This window comes from Seriola aureovittata, chromosome 10 (assembly GCF_021018895.1).
Source record: "Seriola aureovittata isolate HTS-2021-v1 ecotype China chromosome 10, ASM2101889v1, whole genome shotgun sequence".
Classification (NCBI taxonomy): Eukaryota; Metazoa; Chordata; class Actinopteri; order Carangiformes; family Carangidae; genus Seriola; species Seriola aureovittata.
In genome coordinates this window covers 140,018-156,449 of record NC_079373.1, presented here as the reverse complement: position 1 = coordinate 156,449, position 16,432 = coordinate 140,018, and the positions used below count along the sequence as shown (strand labels likewise).

General features: G+C 40.4%; 1 protein-coding gene across 1 annotated transcript in view; it reads left to right on the top strand.

Moving 5' to 3' along the window:
- The first annotated feature begins 229 nt into the window (after positions 1 to 229).
- The window catches only part of LOC130176162 (cytosolic carboxypeptidase 4), a 76,819-nt gene continuing 60,616 nt past the window's right edge, over positions 230 to 16,432 (top strand). Inside the window, exons 1-12 of the mRNA XM_056387099.1 lie at positions 230 to 256; positions 1,463 to 1,628; positions 1,860 to 1,927; positions 6,205 to 6,321; positions 6,837 to 7,038; positions 8,893 to 8,983; positions 10,237 to 10,503; positions 13,347 to 13,430; positions 13,541 to 13,621; positions 14,035 to 14,183; positions 14,774 to 14,861; positions 15,153 to 15,285. Coding sequence (XP_056243074.1) covers positions 230 to 256; positions 1,463 to 1,628; positions 1,860 to 1,927; positions 6,205 to 6,321; positions 6,837 to 7,038; positions 8,893 to 8,983; positions 10,237 to 10,503; positions 13,347 to 13,430; positions 13,541 to 13,621; positions 14,035 to 14,183; positions 14,774 to 14,861; positions 15,153 to 15,285 — 1,473 coding nt within the window. The remainder of the gene's footprint in view (positions 257 to 1,462; positions 1,629 to 1,859; positions 1,928 to 6,204; positions 6,322 to 6,836; positions 7,039 to 8,892; positions 8,984 to 10,236; positions 10,504 to 13,346; positions 13,431 to 13,540; positions 13,622 to 14,034; positions 14,184 to 14,773; positions 14,862 to 15,152; positions 15,286 to 16,432) is intronic.

The following is a 16,432-nucleotide window of genomic DNA, read 5'->3' as shown; positions in this document are numbered from 1 at the left end:
GATGTGTGACAGTCTGTTGCAGCTGTTCTCTCTCTGTCTCATCACAGAGGCTAACGTTCGCTCAGTCGTCTCTAAGGGCTATGTCTCTGGTCTGTTGAGGCTATACAAGGACTGGCACAGCAAGGATACTCAACATGTTGCCATAGCAATCCGCCACATGCTGCTGCGCTGCCTCCACAAGGTCACCCACAGTACTGCAGGCAGACAGGCTTTCATATCCCAGGGAGGCATGAGACTGCTGTATCAGACCACACAGGTACAGTTCATCAGTTTTTATCTTTCTGTTGTTGAATGAGATGAACATGAATCATCTTTGTCTTTCTTTGATCCTCTTTCCTGTCTTACCTTTCACTCTCTTTACTCCTTTCTTTCTTCCATGTTTTTATGTACAACAAAGTCTTCTATTCCCAGTGTCCAGTGTTACCACATGGTACTGACAGTGGTGTAATTATGTGGGTGTGCGCTTCATATAAGCAGGTTTCTTACACATTTTTTATTTTCCTTCATGTTTTTTGTATTTTAAGTTTGAAATAAACAAAACAAAAATAAAATGACATTTTTTATTTAAAAGATTAGAGTGGAAATTCAAACCGTTATATAACATATTACCACAGAGGCCTGTTCTGGTCAGTGCATCTCAGTCACTAGTCCACTGTGACATTACTATAATTGCTTCTTACTATAAAAGACACTATAGCTCATATTAAGTTACAGTAACTATGACCCACTGTAGATGGTGTTTAACATGTAGACCTTGTAACACCATTAATTTGATGCGCAGGATCAGCTCCCTCCACCGGGGGGCCAGACTTTATTGATATTATATGCTTCAACTGTGTTGAGAGGTCAGCAGGTTAAACTGCCATCAGATGAATTATAGATCGGTTCATAAAAAGACTGAAGTGGTCTGAGAAATACCAGCCAACCACAGCACAGAAAGAACTGTAATAAACACATGAAGATGGAGAGAACAGAGAGAATGGCTCAGAACAATGGGTCAGAACAGGCCAGAACGGTTCAGAACAATGGCTCAAAACAGATCAGTACAGGTCAGAACGTCTCAGCAAAAAGAGAACATGAACACAGACAGAGGAAAGTGGAAAGGTTAGGTTTTTTTTTGTGAAAATACCTCAAACCCCCTGCGGTTACTGTGCCAGAAGATGTGCTGCATTTTCAAACTGTTCATCAGTCAACAGCAGATTCCCACCTGAGGAGGAATAAGACCTTAGTCATACTCCACCTGTGACTCCAAAGACACCTCTTGTTCTTATTATACTTCTTTTATAGTCCACCTGCATGGTACATGGATGTCTGTGCACAGCCTCCCACATCCAGGTTTCTGCACCTTGACTGCTGCAGCCACAGTTTTTCAGCCCCCAGCTGTTGGTCTTTTCATGTCAGTACAGTTCAGTCTGTAGATCAGAGAGGGTCTGTTGACACGTGGCTTCCTTTCTATTCTCAGACATGTTTGCTGAGTAAAGGTCTGGAGTCTCTGGTGGACCCTTCTGTGCAGCTGATGAGGAAGTGTCTTCCCAAAACTCGTCTACCACTGACGTCAGATCAGTCTGCATACACCTTCCCCCTCCCTGGAAGACCACAAGCTGTCCCTGACGTGGGCGTGGACCCAGGTGCAGTATTAGAATCCACTTCATGTCAAGACTGAGCAGAAGCAGTTTTGATTGATGGCACTATAACTAATTAACTGACTGACTGACTGACTGACTCACTAACTAGCTAGGTGTCTTGTATGTGTCAGGAACTAATTCACTGCAAAAAGTTCTACTGTATCAACTTTACACAAACACAGACACACACACACACAGAACTCTGACATCGTCACTTGTGTTTTCTCTGTGTAGATGAGAGCAATGAGGAGAGTGATGATGAAGAGGCTGAAGAGAATGAAGAGGCAGAGAGTAGAGACTATGTAAGTGTGTGTGCATGGTTTTTTTTTAAATTACTTTTGTCTTTCTACTGAAGTTTTAATAACGTAATAACAACACAGAAATCATAATTCTGACAGAAACTGTTTAATTGTGTAGTTTTCTTTGTATTTATGTTTCCCCAACAATAATGAGTGTATGTTTTTCCACAGGATCAGATCAGTTTAAAATTATTTTCACTAAGATTATATTAATTCTTTTATGACTAAAATCTGTTTGGGTAACTCTAACCATGAGGTCAGGTCACATGGCAGCAGGGTAAGCAAAGTAGTCCGGACCTCGCTCTCTTTGGCAACATTTTCCAGCTCCTCCTGATGGATTCTGAGGTATTCCCAGGCCAGATGAGATATAGAAACTCTCCCGTGTGTTCTGGGTCTACCCCAAGCTCTCCTACCAGTTGGACTTGCCTGGAAGACCTCCAATGGAAGGCGCTCAGGAGGATCCTTACGAGAAGCTTGAACCACCTCAACTGGCTCGTTTCAACATCAAGGAGCAGCAGCTCTACTCTGAGCTCCCTTCAGATGTCAGAGGTCCTGAAAAAATCACATCAACACACAGGTTGTATTGGATGCTTCATGTACAGTTGTAGAGACTATGGCACAGTGGCCAGGATCTATACACAAGTCATGGATCTTAATGGAGAGTAACCTGAGGCAGCTGTTTGAAAGGATCATATTCAAGCTGGATGTCACGGTGGGGGACATTGGAAATCTTTTCGCACCTTAACCCACAGCTACATTACAATAGGTACGGCTACAACAGACTTTGGCTAATAGGCTGCCAGTTAGGTTTAGTTAGGTAGTCTAGGACAGATGAGCTTTTTTTTTTAAATAGTAAAATTAAATTGTCCTGGGTCAATACAAACCTTATCACTTATAAAACACGCTACTTTTGTGAACAGCATCTAATCTGTTATTTCATTTCTTTTTATTTTCCAGTGTTTTTTTATTTTTATTTTTTATTGTCACGGGATGTTGCGCATGTGTTTTCACTGGCACAGACCAGTCTCTCATCAACCAATCACTGTGGTCTCTGTAAGCGAGCTCGTCCATTAGAATTGATGTCAGCCATGGCAGCAGAGTGGCACTCTTAGTTTTCATTTTTCCTTCGTAAAAGTTGGTCTCAGCAGCTTTGTGAATAGGACTTAGGGGGAAACTTTTAGTTAAAAACTTAGTGTAACCTAGTGGTGAGATAAAATGCTTTGTGAATACAAGCCCTGGTTTGTTGTCAGTGTTTTTAATGAGCCTATCTGGCAACATGTTTCACTGAGTTTGTTGTTGTGTTTACTCGCTTAACGCTTTAAGTTCACAGAAAGATGGTTGTCTGGTTTAAAAAGTCACAGTGACTCAAGAGAAGAGAAGAGAAGGATGTTCTGAAACCACGATCTTTCCCTGATATTAACCAAAGTGCTTTCACTCGCCAAAGCACAGATGGGACAGCAGTTCCCTGTCAGAACACAGAATCAGGCATGTTTACCTTCTTTGTGCCCCCTCATGGTGGACATCATCAACTCCTCCTTGGAATCTGGTTTGTTCTCCTCCAGCTTCAAAGTTGCCTCAGTTACTCCCATCCTCAAGAAGCCAGGTCTGGACCCCGATGACCTCAACAGCTACTAACCGATCTCCACCCTTCCTTTCCTCAGCAAAAGGAAAATCCTGGAAAGAGCAGTGGAGCCCAACTCCATCAACACATGTGCAATCATGAGCTCTATGAACCCTTTCAATCTGGCTTCAGAGCACACCACAGCACAGGGAATACTCTCATCAAAATTACTAACGACTTCTCATTGCTGCTGACTCTGGCTACATCAGCATCCTCATCCTCCTGGACCTCTCAGCAGCCTTTGACACAGTCTCCCACAACATCCTCCTCACCCGCCTAGCTGACTACCTTGGCCTCACTGGTTCAGCACTTTTCTGGTTTCAGTCTTACCTCACCAACCGAAAACAGTTTGTCACCATTACGCTTCCATTTATATGCTGATGACACGCAGCTTTATCTCAGCACATAAACTTCCACCCAGCTCCCCCCCACAGTCACTTGTCTTCCAGGCACATTTTTAAGTCCATCACAAAATCTACTTTCTTCCACCTCAAAAACATCTCTCAACTCCAGCCATCACTCTCTGACTCTGTAGCAGAGACCCTCATCCACGTCTTCGTCACTATCCTTCTGGATTACTGCAATGGAGTCCTGTTTGGGGTTCCCAGCAAAACCCTGGACAGGCTCCAGTATGTCCAGAACTCAGCTGCCAGGGTTCTCACCCACACTAAACCCCGGCAGCACACCACCCCCACCCTCATCCAACTTCACTGGCTTCTGGTCAAATCCCGCATCCAGTACAAAATCCTCTCCCTTACCTACGAATCCCTCCATGGTCTCATACCCAAGTACCTCCTCGTCCACTGTACTCCGTCTTGGAACCTACGGTCCTCAGACGCTGGTCTGCTCTCCACCCTGTACACAAGCCTGAAATCTTTTGGTGACAGAGCTTTCAGTGTGGCAGCCCCCACCCTCTGGAACTCTCTCCCGCAAGAGATTCGCACAGCCCCACCTCTGGACATTTTCAAAAAACTGCTGAAGACCCACCTTTTTACCAAGGCCTGTGGCCTCCAGCTAACTCATCTCCTACAGTCTCCTCCAATCATTACCATCTTTATTCTGTCTCATCTTGTTTTTATTTGTTTTATTTATTTGTATTCTTACTCTGTAAAGTGGCCTTGGGTACCTTGAAAGGCGCTAAGAAAATCTAAGTTGTTGTTGTTGTATTAATAATGATAATCTCTCTCAGAGAAACCAGATTCTCTGATCTGATGAGAATAGGACTGAACTGTTTGGTCTCAGTTCTAACCATCATGTCTGGAGGAAACCAGACGTGATGATTAGAAGTTTCTCCATCTCCACTGAGGATCTCTGGAACTCTGAGTCGGCATCAGGTTCTTGGTCTCCTTATGGTTTCTCCTCTGATCTGTATTGTAAGCTGTCAGACCTTGTATAGAGAGGTGTGTGTCAGTATTAGAAAGGATCCAGAGAAATGGAGGAACATGGGTTGAACTTAGAGTCACAGTGAAGAGTCTGAATACTTCTGTCAATGTGACATTTCACTTTTTACTTTTTTTAATAAATTCGAAAAAAAAAAATACAAATATACAAAACAACCTGGACATTAAATCAAGACTACAAAAGACTCAAAACCAAAACACAACAGCAAAACAAAGACCCGGACTGAGAGGCAGCAAGACCAGCAGTGTCCGTGCTAGAAGCCCTTCCTTCTAATTCTATACATTTGTTAAGTAGAGAAAATTCTTTTTAATGCATTCCACAATAGGAGGGGATTTAGTGAAATTACATTTATGTATAAGCTATAGTATATTATGATGATTATATTTTTAACTATTAATTCAATATGCTTGATCTTCATGATGACTCCTAACTGATTTAAAGAGAATGAATTTATATTTCTGATTTGGGCTTCAGTCGATCAAACAAGGATTTCTGTCAGTTCTCGATCGTGTCACATACATATAACAGCTACTCTGTTGTTTCTACATTTATGTGGGTCTGCTCTGGTCAAACTACAATGGTGCATCACTTTAAATGTTGCTGCAGCAAGTAATTGTGGGACATTATTTCTATTTAGGTAAAGAAAGGTCCAGTGTTTCCTATGTTAAAGGAGATAAGATAGGAAGCACTGTAGCTTCTTTCCTCTTCACTTAGAGAAGTGGACCAGCTGTCATCATGGCTGCTGCTCAGATACTACAGCTCATTTTAATCATTTTGAACCTTTTATAAGAAATAAAGACGTTTCGACCACAACCCCAGACCAGGTGAACCTCATGGAGGACTGATCAGGAAGCAGCAGAGCAGAGGTGACAGGAGAGGAGCAGAACAGTGCACCAGAACACATGCTGCTGTAACAATAACCAAAGGTGGTCTGAAGACTTTCTGAATGACGTCTAGATGTAAAAATGTAGAAATAAGTAAATAAATAAATGTAGAAATACAGAAATCAGCTGAGGCTTGTCTCCTGAGGACAGTTTAAAGGACAATTCTGTAAAATCTGAATTGTCTGCCGTTTATCTCTTCAGTAGCTTCTTTGATCCTTGTTGACAGTCTGAGTTTCCCTCCATCAGCGCTAAGGCCCAGTATGAATGGAACTGAATCAGCTGACTGCAGAGTCCTGAATAAAAGACGCTGTAATTTACCAGTGTGTACTGAAATATGTTTTCATGAGTCAGTGTGTGTGTGTGTGCGCGTGCAGGATGAAGACCTGGAGACTGACCTGAATAAACTTCGTGTCCGTCCAGACCCTGACAGACCTAAAGAGCTGCTGCTGCAGTACAGCCGCCTCTGTCCTGAGCTATCACATGACTTTGAGGTACAACCATGTGTGTGTACGTGTGTTTGCTTTATATTTATGAATGTCTGTGACTTACAGTGTGAGTGATGGAGTTTCCTCATTGGGTTGCTCTTTCAGAATTAATTAGTACCATCAGTTTCTATCAGAGGCGTTTACAGTCTGCAGTTTAGCGTGAGACTTTTTTCTAAAAATCACCTGGTGATAGATCCAGAGCCTTTCTGAACAAACCTGAGTTATTTAGCAGAGAGTCATAGTGTGGAATGTTTATCTAATGTTTGAGGTTCTTGACAAAATTCACATTAAGCTAATAAAAGCAAATTCATAACAAACTCAGTTGTAAATTATCTAACACAGACTTGTCATGTTGTGTTTGTGTGTAGAGGATGAAGGTTGTTTCACATGTTGCTCTGTCAGACATGACAGTCTCATTCAGTCGATTGGCTGAAGCATTAAACTGGTTTTTGGCAGTCAATGAAGACATGCTGGCCTTTGAGCAAATCACATGATTGTAAACCAACATGTGTGTCTCCCAGGAACTGGATCTGAGTTCAGAGCCAGAGAGGAGTTCAACATCATCCTCGTCATCAGATGAAGAAGCTGTGCTGCTCTGCAGAGTCTCTCCTTGCTCCTCCAGGAGAGACAGAAGGAGCAGTGACTCATCCTCCTCCTCTTCAGGCTCTCACTCAGAGACAGAGGTGTCCACAGAGGGACGCACAGCCAGACCGCATGACAACGGTACACACATCTGACACCCACGCTAACACTGACCAGGAGGGAAGTCACTCTGGTATCAAAACATAATTGCTAATTGTACAAACATATGTTGTATTTTCACATTAAGTACAAGGAACATAGGTATTGGTCATTTAATAACTGGCCACATGGTGGAGCTATCACACACTTCCAGCAGGGAGGCTCTTTGTTGTCTCTGCCTCACACTTCATGAGTTATTGACCAAAAAGCAAAGTGTTTATACCTGGCCAGCAGGTGAAGCTTTTGATGCTGTGCTTCTTCATGTGGTGCACATGCTAAGAAAGACCCACTTCATTAAAGACAACACACCTGTAGAGACATGTCATGTTGTTATGCTTCAAATTCTGCATTAGAGAGTTTTGGTCCATAAAGCGCATCAGGCCACACCTCCAAAATTTTGACAACCAATTACAGACAGAGAAATATCAATGAATACATCCTTTAACTTGTGTATGATTATATCAGTATGTATAGTATTTGAGATGCACACTCCCACTAAAATATCCACATTTCAATAACTCTAATGAATGCCGGTGATTACTGAAAGCAGTTGCTGTGTACCTGCAGCTGCTGAAGCTCACAGAAGCTCTTACAGGTTTCCACAGGTTTCATTCTGACAGTGAATTTTGCCGGCACCAAACATCTGTGTTACACAATCCTGTGTCAGTTGTGTCTGAACACATCCATCCAAACTGACTGAACCTAAAATCCTTTGCACTATATAATGAGTCATCTACTGAGCATCTGCCATGAACTGGTGCTGCTGTTTGCCTTAAGAATAAAGTCTGTTTAGTCAGAGGTTGTGATGCTGAACATGAGAACATGTAGCACGTTTCCAAACATGAAGGAAGATGTTGTAGGTTGCAGAACAGAGAAGCTGAGGAGAAGGTCAGTGTGTAGTTTATATTGTGGTGACTGAGAGACTGTGGGTCACCTCTCAACAAAGGTTTAACCTCAAATACGAACATCAAGTGAGTGTTAAAGAAGAGGCCTGTGGCTTCATATGTCTGTTATGGGCTTATGGCAGCGATTCTCAAAGTGTGTGGCGCCCCCCCTGGGGGAATGACAGAAAAAGTTTGAGAACCACTGGCTTATGGAAATAAATCTGTGGGCTGAGTAGTTTTTTTTTTATGCTATTCAAAAAACACTGCTCCACACTCTAGGTGGTTCACATGACACACTGATGACAGCTAGACCATATTTCCTGAAGAAAATTGCTGACAGCTCCTTCAGCCACTGTAGCAGCCACTGCTGCATCATGTTTTATTTTATTCAAAACAGAATTATGATTTTGTCCATTTTTACTCTGGTGCCCCTGTTTTTAATGGCAATTCAATACAAACAGGGCAAGTCTGGACATTGAGACGATGAAGTGACAAATATGTTTGATAAATTATGATTGTTGTAGTATACCGAGTATACATGTTGAATATTTTATGAATACATCACATCACTCACTGGTGAGTGATCATCATTCATTATGAGCTCTTGGAAAACTTAAAAAAATATAACACTGAAGAATAAATAGTAATTCAGTCACATTAATGATTATTGTTACTGAGTGATGGATACTGCTGATTCGTTGGTCACATCCTGTGCAGACCATTCAGACTATTCTTGTCTTCATGCAGTTCTGATATATTAAGTAATAACTGAATATAGGGATACAGTTTGATGTTTAAGATCATAACATGTTGAGTGTTTTCACTCACTTATGAAAAGACAAAACTCTCTGCATGTTAGAAACTTCCTGCTCCTGGTTTTCATCCTGACCAAGTCTATTGAAAACCACAGCAGCTTCATTTTTCTCTTACTCTGTTTCCTCTTTGTCTCCAGCTGTTGCTCAGTTAGAGCCCAAAGGCTTCCACAGTCACAGCAGCATCCTCAGCACCAGCCCTGCATCCAGGATCATGATCAGAGAGACAAGGTACACTCAGTCTCTGTGTGTCCTGCATGTGTTTGGACCTAGTTTCACAGTGTGTTAATGTATTGATTCTGATATAGTTTATCATGGAACATGTATGGTGATAACCAGTTTGGAGAGTGTCATAAAAAATCCCAAATGAAAAAAAGGATAATGTATGTGAGTCCAGGGTCCAGACAGGGCCTGTCCTCATGTGGTGTGTCCTGGTGGGCTCACTATAAATCCTGTTGGTGGGATTGTGCAAAACTTGAATTGTCCTCGGTCAGAAGGAAAACACTGGCAATCCAGGAGAAGAACTCATGAAATGATATTTATTTTACCATCACCAAGAATGAACAGTGGTCTTCAGAATGGTTGGATTACAGGAGAAGTACAGGTGCGATGTATTGTGTATATCAGGAAGTTATGCATTCATGTTTGTATGTGTGGTTTCTGGAATAATATTTAACAAGATATTAGCAGAATGTACAAATATGTATTAAACAGGATAAAGAGAGTATTAAATACCTTTACTGGGGCTGGCTTACTTCTACATACTTACATCAACATTTCAAGATGTACAGAAATGATCATGTAGAATTAGGTGCAATACTATAAATATTCCATCAGGCAGAGCTCCAACAGACACTATTGTGTCCAGTAACTTTCAGTAATCCTTTCAGTATAGCCTGCAAGCTATTTAAAGTTATTACACCAATAAACACAAATCATACAACATTGTGTCTTGAATTACAAAGTTGCACACAACAAATTGTCAAACTACCAATGAGGGCAGTACTTATCTGCCATTGCCCACTGTAAAGATTATCACCATTAGTTTGAATTTGACCATATTAGCTAAATTAGTCAACATAATTCTAAAGTTCCAAAAATACATACGTTTTGAGCAAATATAAACCTGATATAGAAATTTTACCATGACTCAAATTCATACAGATGCAAACTGGTCTTCACAAAGGAAAGAAACTTCAGTGGAGGCTTGAACTAACTTGCGCAGCAGTGTCTGTCTGCTGCGGAGGTACGAATGAACCGCCATAACAGCGCTGGCAATAGTGTTGCATGATCAAGCAACCCGCTGGGAAATAAAGTTAAGGAAAAAAAATTTTTTATTAAGAGTAACCAACTCCCTGTTATCATTCTACACTCATCTCTCTGTCAGTCTCTTATACTGAGTGTTTATCTCAAACAGGAACACTGCTCCCTGTCTGCTTGTGTAGTGATGCTTGGTGTTTGACATTATTGTTTACTGCTCATAGGGGAGACATCCCCCCATGTCTGAGAGGCGATGAGCAGGGTGACGAGGTGGAGGGGGCGGAAGAGTCTCAACACTGTAACATGATAGACAGATTACTGGAGAGACATGGAACCTGTGTCCCCCACCATGAACCCAAGCTGTACCGCGCTGCAGCCGCCAGAACCAAGTCTATCCCAGGATTTAGCATCTTGGCCTTCCCTGATTTCTGGGGTCACCTCCCTCCACCAGGACATGAATCCATGGCACCTCGCAAACCCAACATACAGAGGTACTGCATGCTTATTTCAACACTGAACTAATTACTGTATAGTTCCTGTAACATGAATATTGGTTTATGAATGGTTAATTGTAAAGTTTTCATTATGCTGTTCTCAGTCTTGTATCAGCTGGTTTCAGTTTAGTTTCAGCTGGTTATAGCCTAGTATCAGCTGGTTTCAGCCTAGTCTACACTGGTGTCAGTCTAATTTCAGCTAGTTTTTAGAATAGCATCAGCTGATTTCAGTTCAGCGGCAGCTGTTCTCAGTCTAGTATCAGCTGTTTTCAGTCTTCTATCAGCTGCTTTCAGCCTAGTGTCAGCTGTCCTTAGTCTAGTATCATCTGGTTTCAATCTAGTGTCAGCTGGTTTTAGCCTAGTGTCCAGTGTCCTTGGTCTAGCATCACCTTGTTTCAGTGTACTATCAACTGGTTCCAGTCTAGTGTCAGCCTGGTTTGAGTCTAGTGTCAACTGTTCTCAGCCCAGTGTCAGCTTGGTTTCAGTCAAATACCAGCTGGTTTCAGTCTAGTATCAGCTGTTTTCAACTCGTATTTGTCCTCACTCATATAGCATTTTAATACAGTTCAATTTTGTTCTCCTTTACATTTTTTATGTTTCTGTTTCCACGACAACGGAACATGTTGCAAACAGTCACTGAAATGTGGCCCATTAAGACTACAAGTTAAACAGCAGTCACTTCCAAGTTGCTACTAAAATCCTGCTTTTATAACCACAACTTTGTCAGACAACATCCCCAAACACATCAGTAAAGGACAAAGACTGAGCTGTGATTTCAGCTGGTTTTAATCTAAGTTGATCAGTCACAGAGAAAGTTAAAAGCTCATTCATCTGCTGTGGTCATCATAAAGAGGTATGTCTGGGGAGGGAGAGCCCAACCGCAGTACAGAAGACTCTCTACAGAAGTAGAGTTGACATCTGTAGCTAGGTGAGTTTTTGAAAAAAGTCAGGAAAAGGTGAGGTGAGGGTGTTGCTACAGTCATTAGTGTTTTGGGCTCCACTGGATGTTGGCAGTATAACAGCAGTGATCACACCTTGTTGTCTGTCCGTCACTCTGAGCCATACATATCGACGGCCATAGACATGTAAAAATAGACACCACATTTTTCGCTTCAGCCCTTTGCTGCAATACATCAATGTGGCCTCCATATAGGAATATAGGGCAATAGGAAGAAATGGAGGAGCTGCAGTTTTTCTGGATAAAAAGCACTGTAACGTTTATATTTCTCAACAGATTTCAAAGACTCGTTTTTATATTCAAAGGTTTATGATTTACATGCAGTAAAAATAAAAAGTAAAATCGTGATAGTTTAGGCTGTAATCACTTTTTTCTATGTGGAGCAGTGTTTTATCATGAGGTTTACCTGAAGTGAATAAGGCTACGTGGTGGAAAATAATTCATTCTCATTAGGAATTAATTGTTGAAACTAGTGAATAAAATAAATGAAATAAAATTAATAAAGTGAGATAGTGAGAGAGAGAAAGTGAGATGTAGTATAACAATATCCTGTATAGTACAGCTGTATATCATATTATTAGTGACACGGGTGCTCAGCTCCGAGGCATCTATTAATCTTCTGTTTCGGGTTTATTATTCTTCCGCCAAATTTCGGCGCGTAACTCTTCCCGCAGCTTTGAGAAAACCCCGGTAATATATACATCAAAACGTGCGTCTTGATCCCGCAAGGGGTGCTATGACTTTTGGTGTTAAAATTCCAATTTTTCCCAAAGTTATTCCCAAAAAACTGGGAATAAATAATGCATTAGAAATGCATTGGAATTGTCTTTAGAAACCCACCTTTTTTCGACAAAATTGCACCTTTTTTCGGAGTCACCCAGCTCTCTCATACCTGCACGTAGAAATGTGATTCAAACTGTAAAACGGAGGAAAACTTCTGCTCTCTCAAAAAGACGGGAACTGTTTTTACATAACATGTAAACTTTTCAAACTGTGAGCACTCAAAGGAGGAGTGCAAATCACTTTTTCTTCAAAGTTAGAGTGAAAGCGTCAGTTGACTAGAGTGCGTGAAGCAGTAAAAAAATAACCTTTATTTTTATTTTTAACCCAGAGGGTACAAAATGTGTTACCAGTGTATAATAGACCTGTAACAGTAACTGACATTAGATTTTAAAAATATGTCAAAAAAGACACTTTCTTGCAGAAATCCATACCTTCAGCTGTAACACAGCCAAAATGATCATCAAATCAAAAAAGAAAAGTGAAGAAAATGTCCAAAAAAGGACAAATAAATCCCATGAACCGCTATTTAAATTACCACTATTATGTTTTTTCTGTGCTAAATTTAACATTACTGGGGAGGAGAGCAACGCGACTAGAAGTGACAGCGAGAGAGGGCTAGTAGCTTCTCCTCTCCTCTGTCTCAGCGGAGACCGTCACAACTTCATTCACTCTTTTAACAAAACAAAAAAAAAAGCAACGAAGGAAGCAGTAAATGGACTTACATATTTAAGACCTAACTAAATGTAATTTAAGACCTAACATGCGGCTAATGTAAAGCTAGCGGAGCTTGGAGAGTTGGTTATCTGGTTGCTATTTGAGAAAGAGATAACAATGACCTGGACGAAAGAGAACTTTCACAGACAAGTTGTAGTCATATATACTTGGAATTACTGTAAGAATGTTGTAATTATGGAGTAAAATTGAAGCAGAATAAAGAGGCTGGGTTGTTCATTATATGGGAATTGTTATAGTAAGTAGTATAGCCCACATACACAGTAAGACAGGGGGGTCATTTCTGTATCAGCTATCATTAATATCCCATTATGAAGACGCATTTCTTCACAATGGTCTTCATCTCGGTCTTATTTATGTTGACCAGGCAGAAAGTGTTTGAGGATGTGCTGCGTTTCCTGATTACTGATGACATCATCAACCAGGTGGTCTTTGACCTGGAAGACAGCAGGTATAGCATAGAACATAACACATTTATTAAGCTATCTGTTTTAAAAGATGAGTTTTAATTTGAAATGATTTTTTAATGAATATTATTGTGAAAATATCTGTCTCTGTCAGTCTTCAGAATCCGGCTGAGTCCCTGAGGTTTTTCTCTAACTTTGAATGTGGGAACCTAAGGAAGGCTGTTCAGGTCCGCAGGTAAGGACTCACAAGCACACATATTACAGATAATAATATTACATCTTATAGCTTAAACATGGTCCTGACTAAAAAAATGAAATCAGTAAAACACAAGTAGCACAGAATAAAGCAGAACACATTGTTCTTCACTGCCCATATCCAACAATCACTCTGTGTGTAAAAAGCAGGTTGAATTATTCTCTATTGGGTTTTATCAGAAATATTATCATAACTAAAACCGCACAAATACTACTTAGTTACTTATTATTTTTTACAGATGGACATCAGAGGGTCATTTTCTGTTGCGACCATGTAAAACGACTTTAATACAGAGAACAGTTCATTATTGAGTAATGGTGGCAGAAAATAGTAAAACATGTTTTAAAAAGTAAAGATTGTTCTCTCCTCCTTTCTCCTCTCCTCCCGTATAGATATGAATATGACCTTATACTGAATGCGGATGCTAACTGTTCGCAGCACGCTCAGTGGTTTTACTTTGAAGTCAGTAACATGGTGGCAGACGTCCCGTATCGGTTTAATGTCATCAACTGTGAGAAGAGCAACAGCCAGTTCAACTACGGTGAGTGAGTGAGTGCAAGCTTGGGTGAATGACAAACTGTAGAGAACTTTGGTTTAAAAGCACTAGAAAAATGCAAACAAACAAACTTCAATACATTGACTCATTACAGATTATTTACAAGTTTATACTACAAATTGTTTATTGAATTTAAGTTAAGACTTTTAAGTTGCTGTGTAACATAACAGAAGCATCTAAGATAGTCAAGCCTCTCATGATGATTTATAATTATGTACAGTTTGTTGAACTGGAAGCTGAGGAGATCATACCACTGTCAAGTAAGAAACTAAACAATTTAGTTTTGATCACTTCAGTTAACTTGCTGTTGTGTTGCAAGCTATTTTATAAATACTTCGGTATATGGCTTTGCCCCATGCTTATTATTTGTCCTCTATAAAGTGAATATAAATACATACAGTAAATTCCCTTAGACACAGTCACACCCAGCCAAACACAGTCACAGGCCAGAGTGAACACACAATGCTACAGTATCATCAGACATTTCCACCAGTTTACTGCCATGACACCATGTCTGTTCCCTGTGGCCTGACTATCTGTGTGTGTGTGTGTGTGTGTGTGTGTGTGTACTGCAGGAATGCAGCCGGTGCTGTACTCGGTAAAAGATGCTTTGGAAGGTAGACCACACTGGGTCAGGACCGGAACTGAGATTTGTTATTTCAGGTATGAATGAATTGCTGGTGGAGGACTACTATGAATTAACTGAATCATATATCATACAGTGATATATGACCTAGTAATGATATATGACCTAGTATAATACTGATTCACCTACAGAAACCCAAACCTCAGCAAAAGACAGTTCAATGACACAGCTAATAAAGGCTCTGACACAGTTGAATGACTTGTGATGTGTGAGAGCAGTGAGAGCTCAGAGACCTTAAACACAGGTAAGGATCTTCTATTTACACATGACAGAACCTGTTGTTTCTTATTCTCTGTTGTCTCCTCTAGAAACCACTTCTGTCCAGCTCGAGGCAGAAGGAGAACCACCTTTTATACTCTGACCTTTACTGTCACCTTCAGACACAATGAGGACGTCTGCTACCTCGCATACCATTATCCCTACACATACTCTGCTCTGAAGGTATCACCTGTCCATCTGTTATTCAGGTGCAAAGCCCTCTAGTTTTTACATTAATTCAGTTTAGTAAAGCACACTAACACACATCTATGTTTTTAACTTGTGAATTACATAAACAGAAGAAAACAAGGCTCCTGTTTCTCTCCTGTTTACTGTCCTTTTTGCTCCACTATGACAATAATAATAATAATCTTGATTCATAGAGCACTTTTCAAAAACTTCATTACAACATACTTTATTACAGCAGAAATATCGAGTCAATAAAATCAATGCATTTCAAAACAAAGAGGACAGATAGAACAATTAAAACAATCAAGAGCATAAAAAACTGTACTGAGTCATTTTAAGAGAAATAAACACTTCAAGGGAAGGTAAAACCAGGAAAAGTACGTTTTAAGAAGGGACTTCAACCAGATTTCCTCGTTCCAGATCCTTGGGGCCATTACTGCAAATGCTCTGTCCCCTTTCATTTTCAGCCGGGCCTGTGGAATAGACAGAAGACCTTTGCCTGAAGATCTTAAAGTGTGTACTGATATGTGGCGAACTAAGAGGTCAGAAATGCAACCAGGCCATGGAGAGCTTTAAAAAACAATCAATAAAAATGTCTTTAAAAATTAAAAAAGATGGTATTTTAGAAATATTTGTAAGATGATAAAAACATGATCGTACAAGTTTTGTGGTGTGCACCTCAAAACTTAGATTACTGTCAAACCAGATGCAAAAATTTTTGCAAAAGGCTTCTGGTCTGACAGGGACCAAGCAGATGACAGGATTTGTTTTATCATTGGCTGGGACCAAATAACCAGAATCCCAGTTTTGTTCTTGTTCAACTGAGATAACTATCAGACATTCAGGTTTTAATCTCACACAGTTCAGTGGGTCTAACTGGCAACTACAGTTGCGTATTGGAAAGAAACACCATGTCTATGTATAATGTGCCCAAGGGGATGCCTGTATATGGATAATAAAATTGGTCCCAGAACTGACCAACAACACCATCAAAAGTATTTAGTGGGAAGTAAAATCATTCATGTGTGAGAAAATGGTGCTGACTGAGGTAACAGACGTAAAGAAATCCCACAACTACAAAATAGGCAGAAATAAGATTAAAATATTGAAAATAAAGCTCTTTCATGGCAAACCATGACAC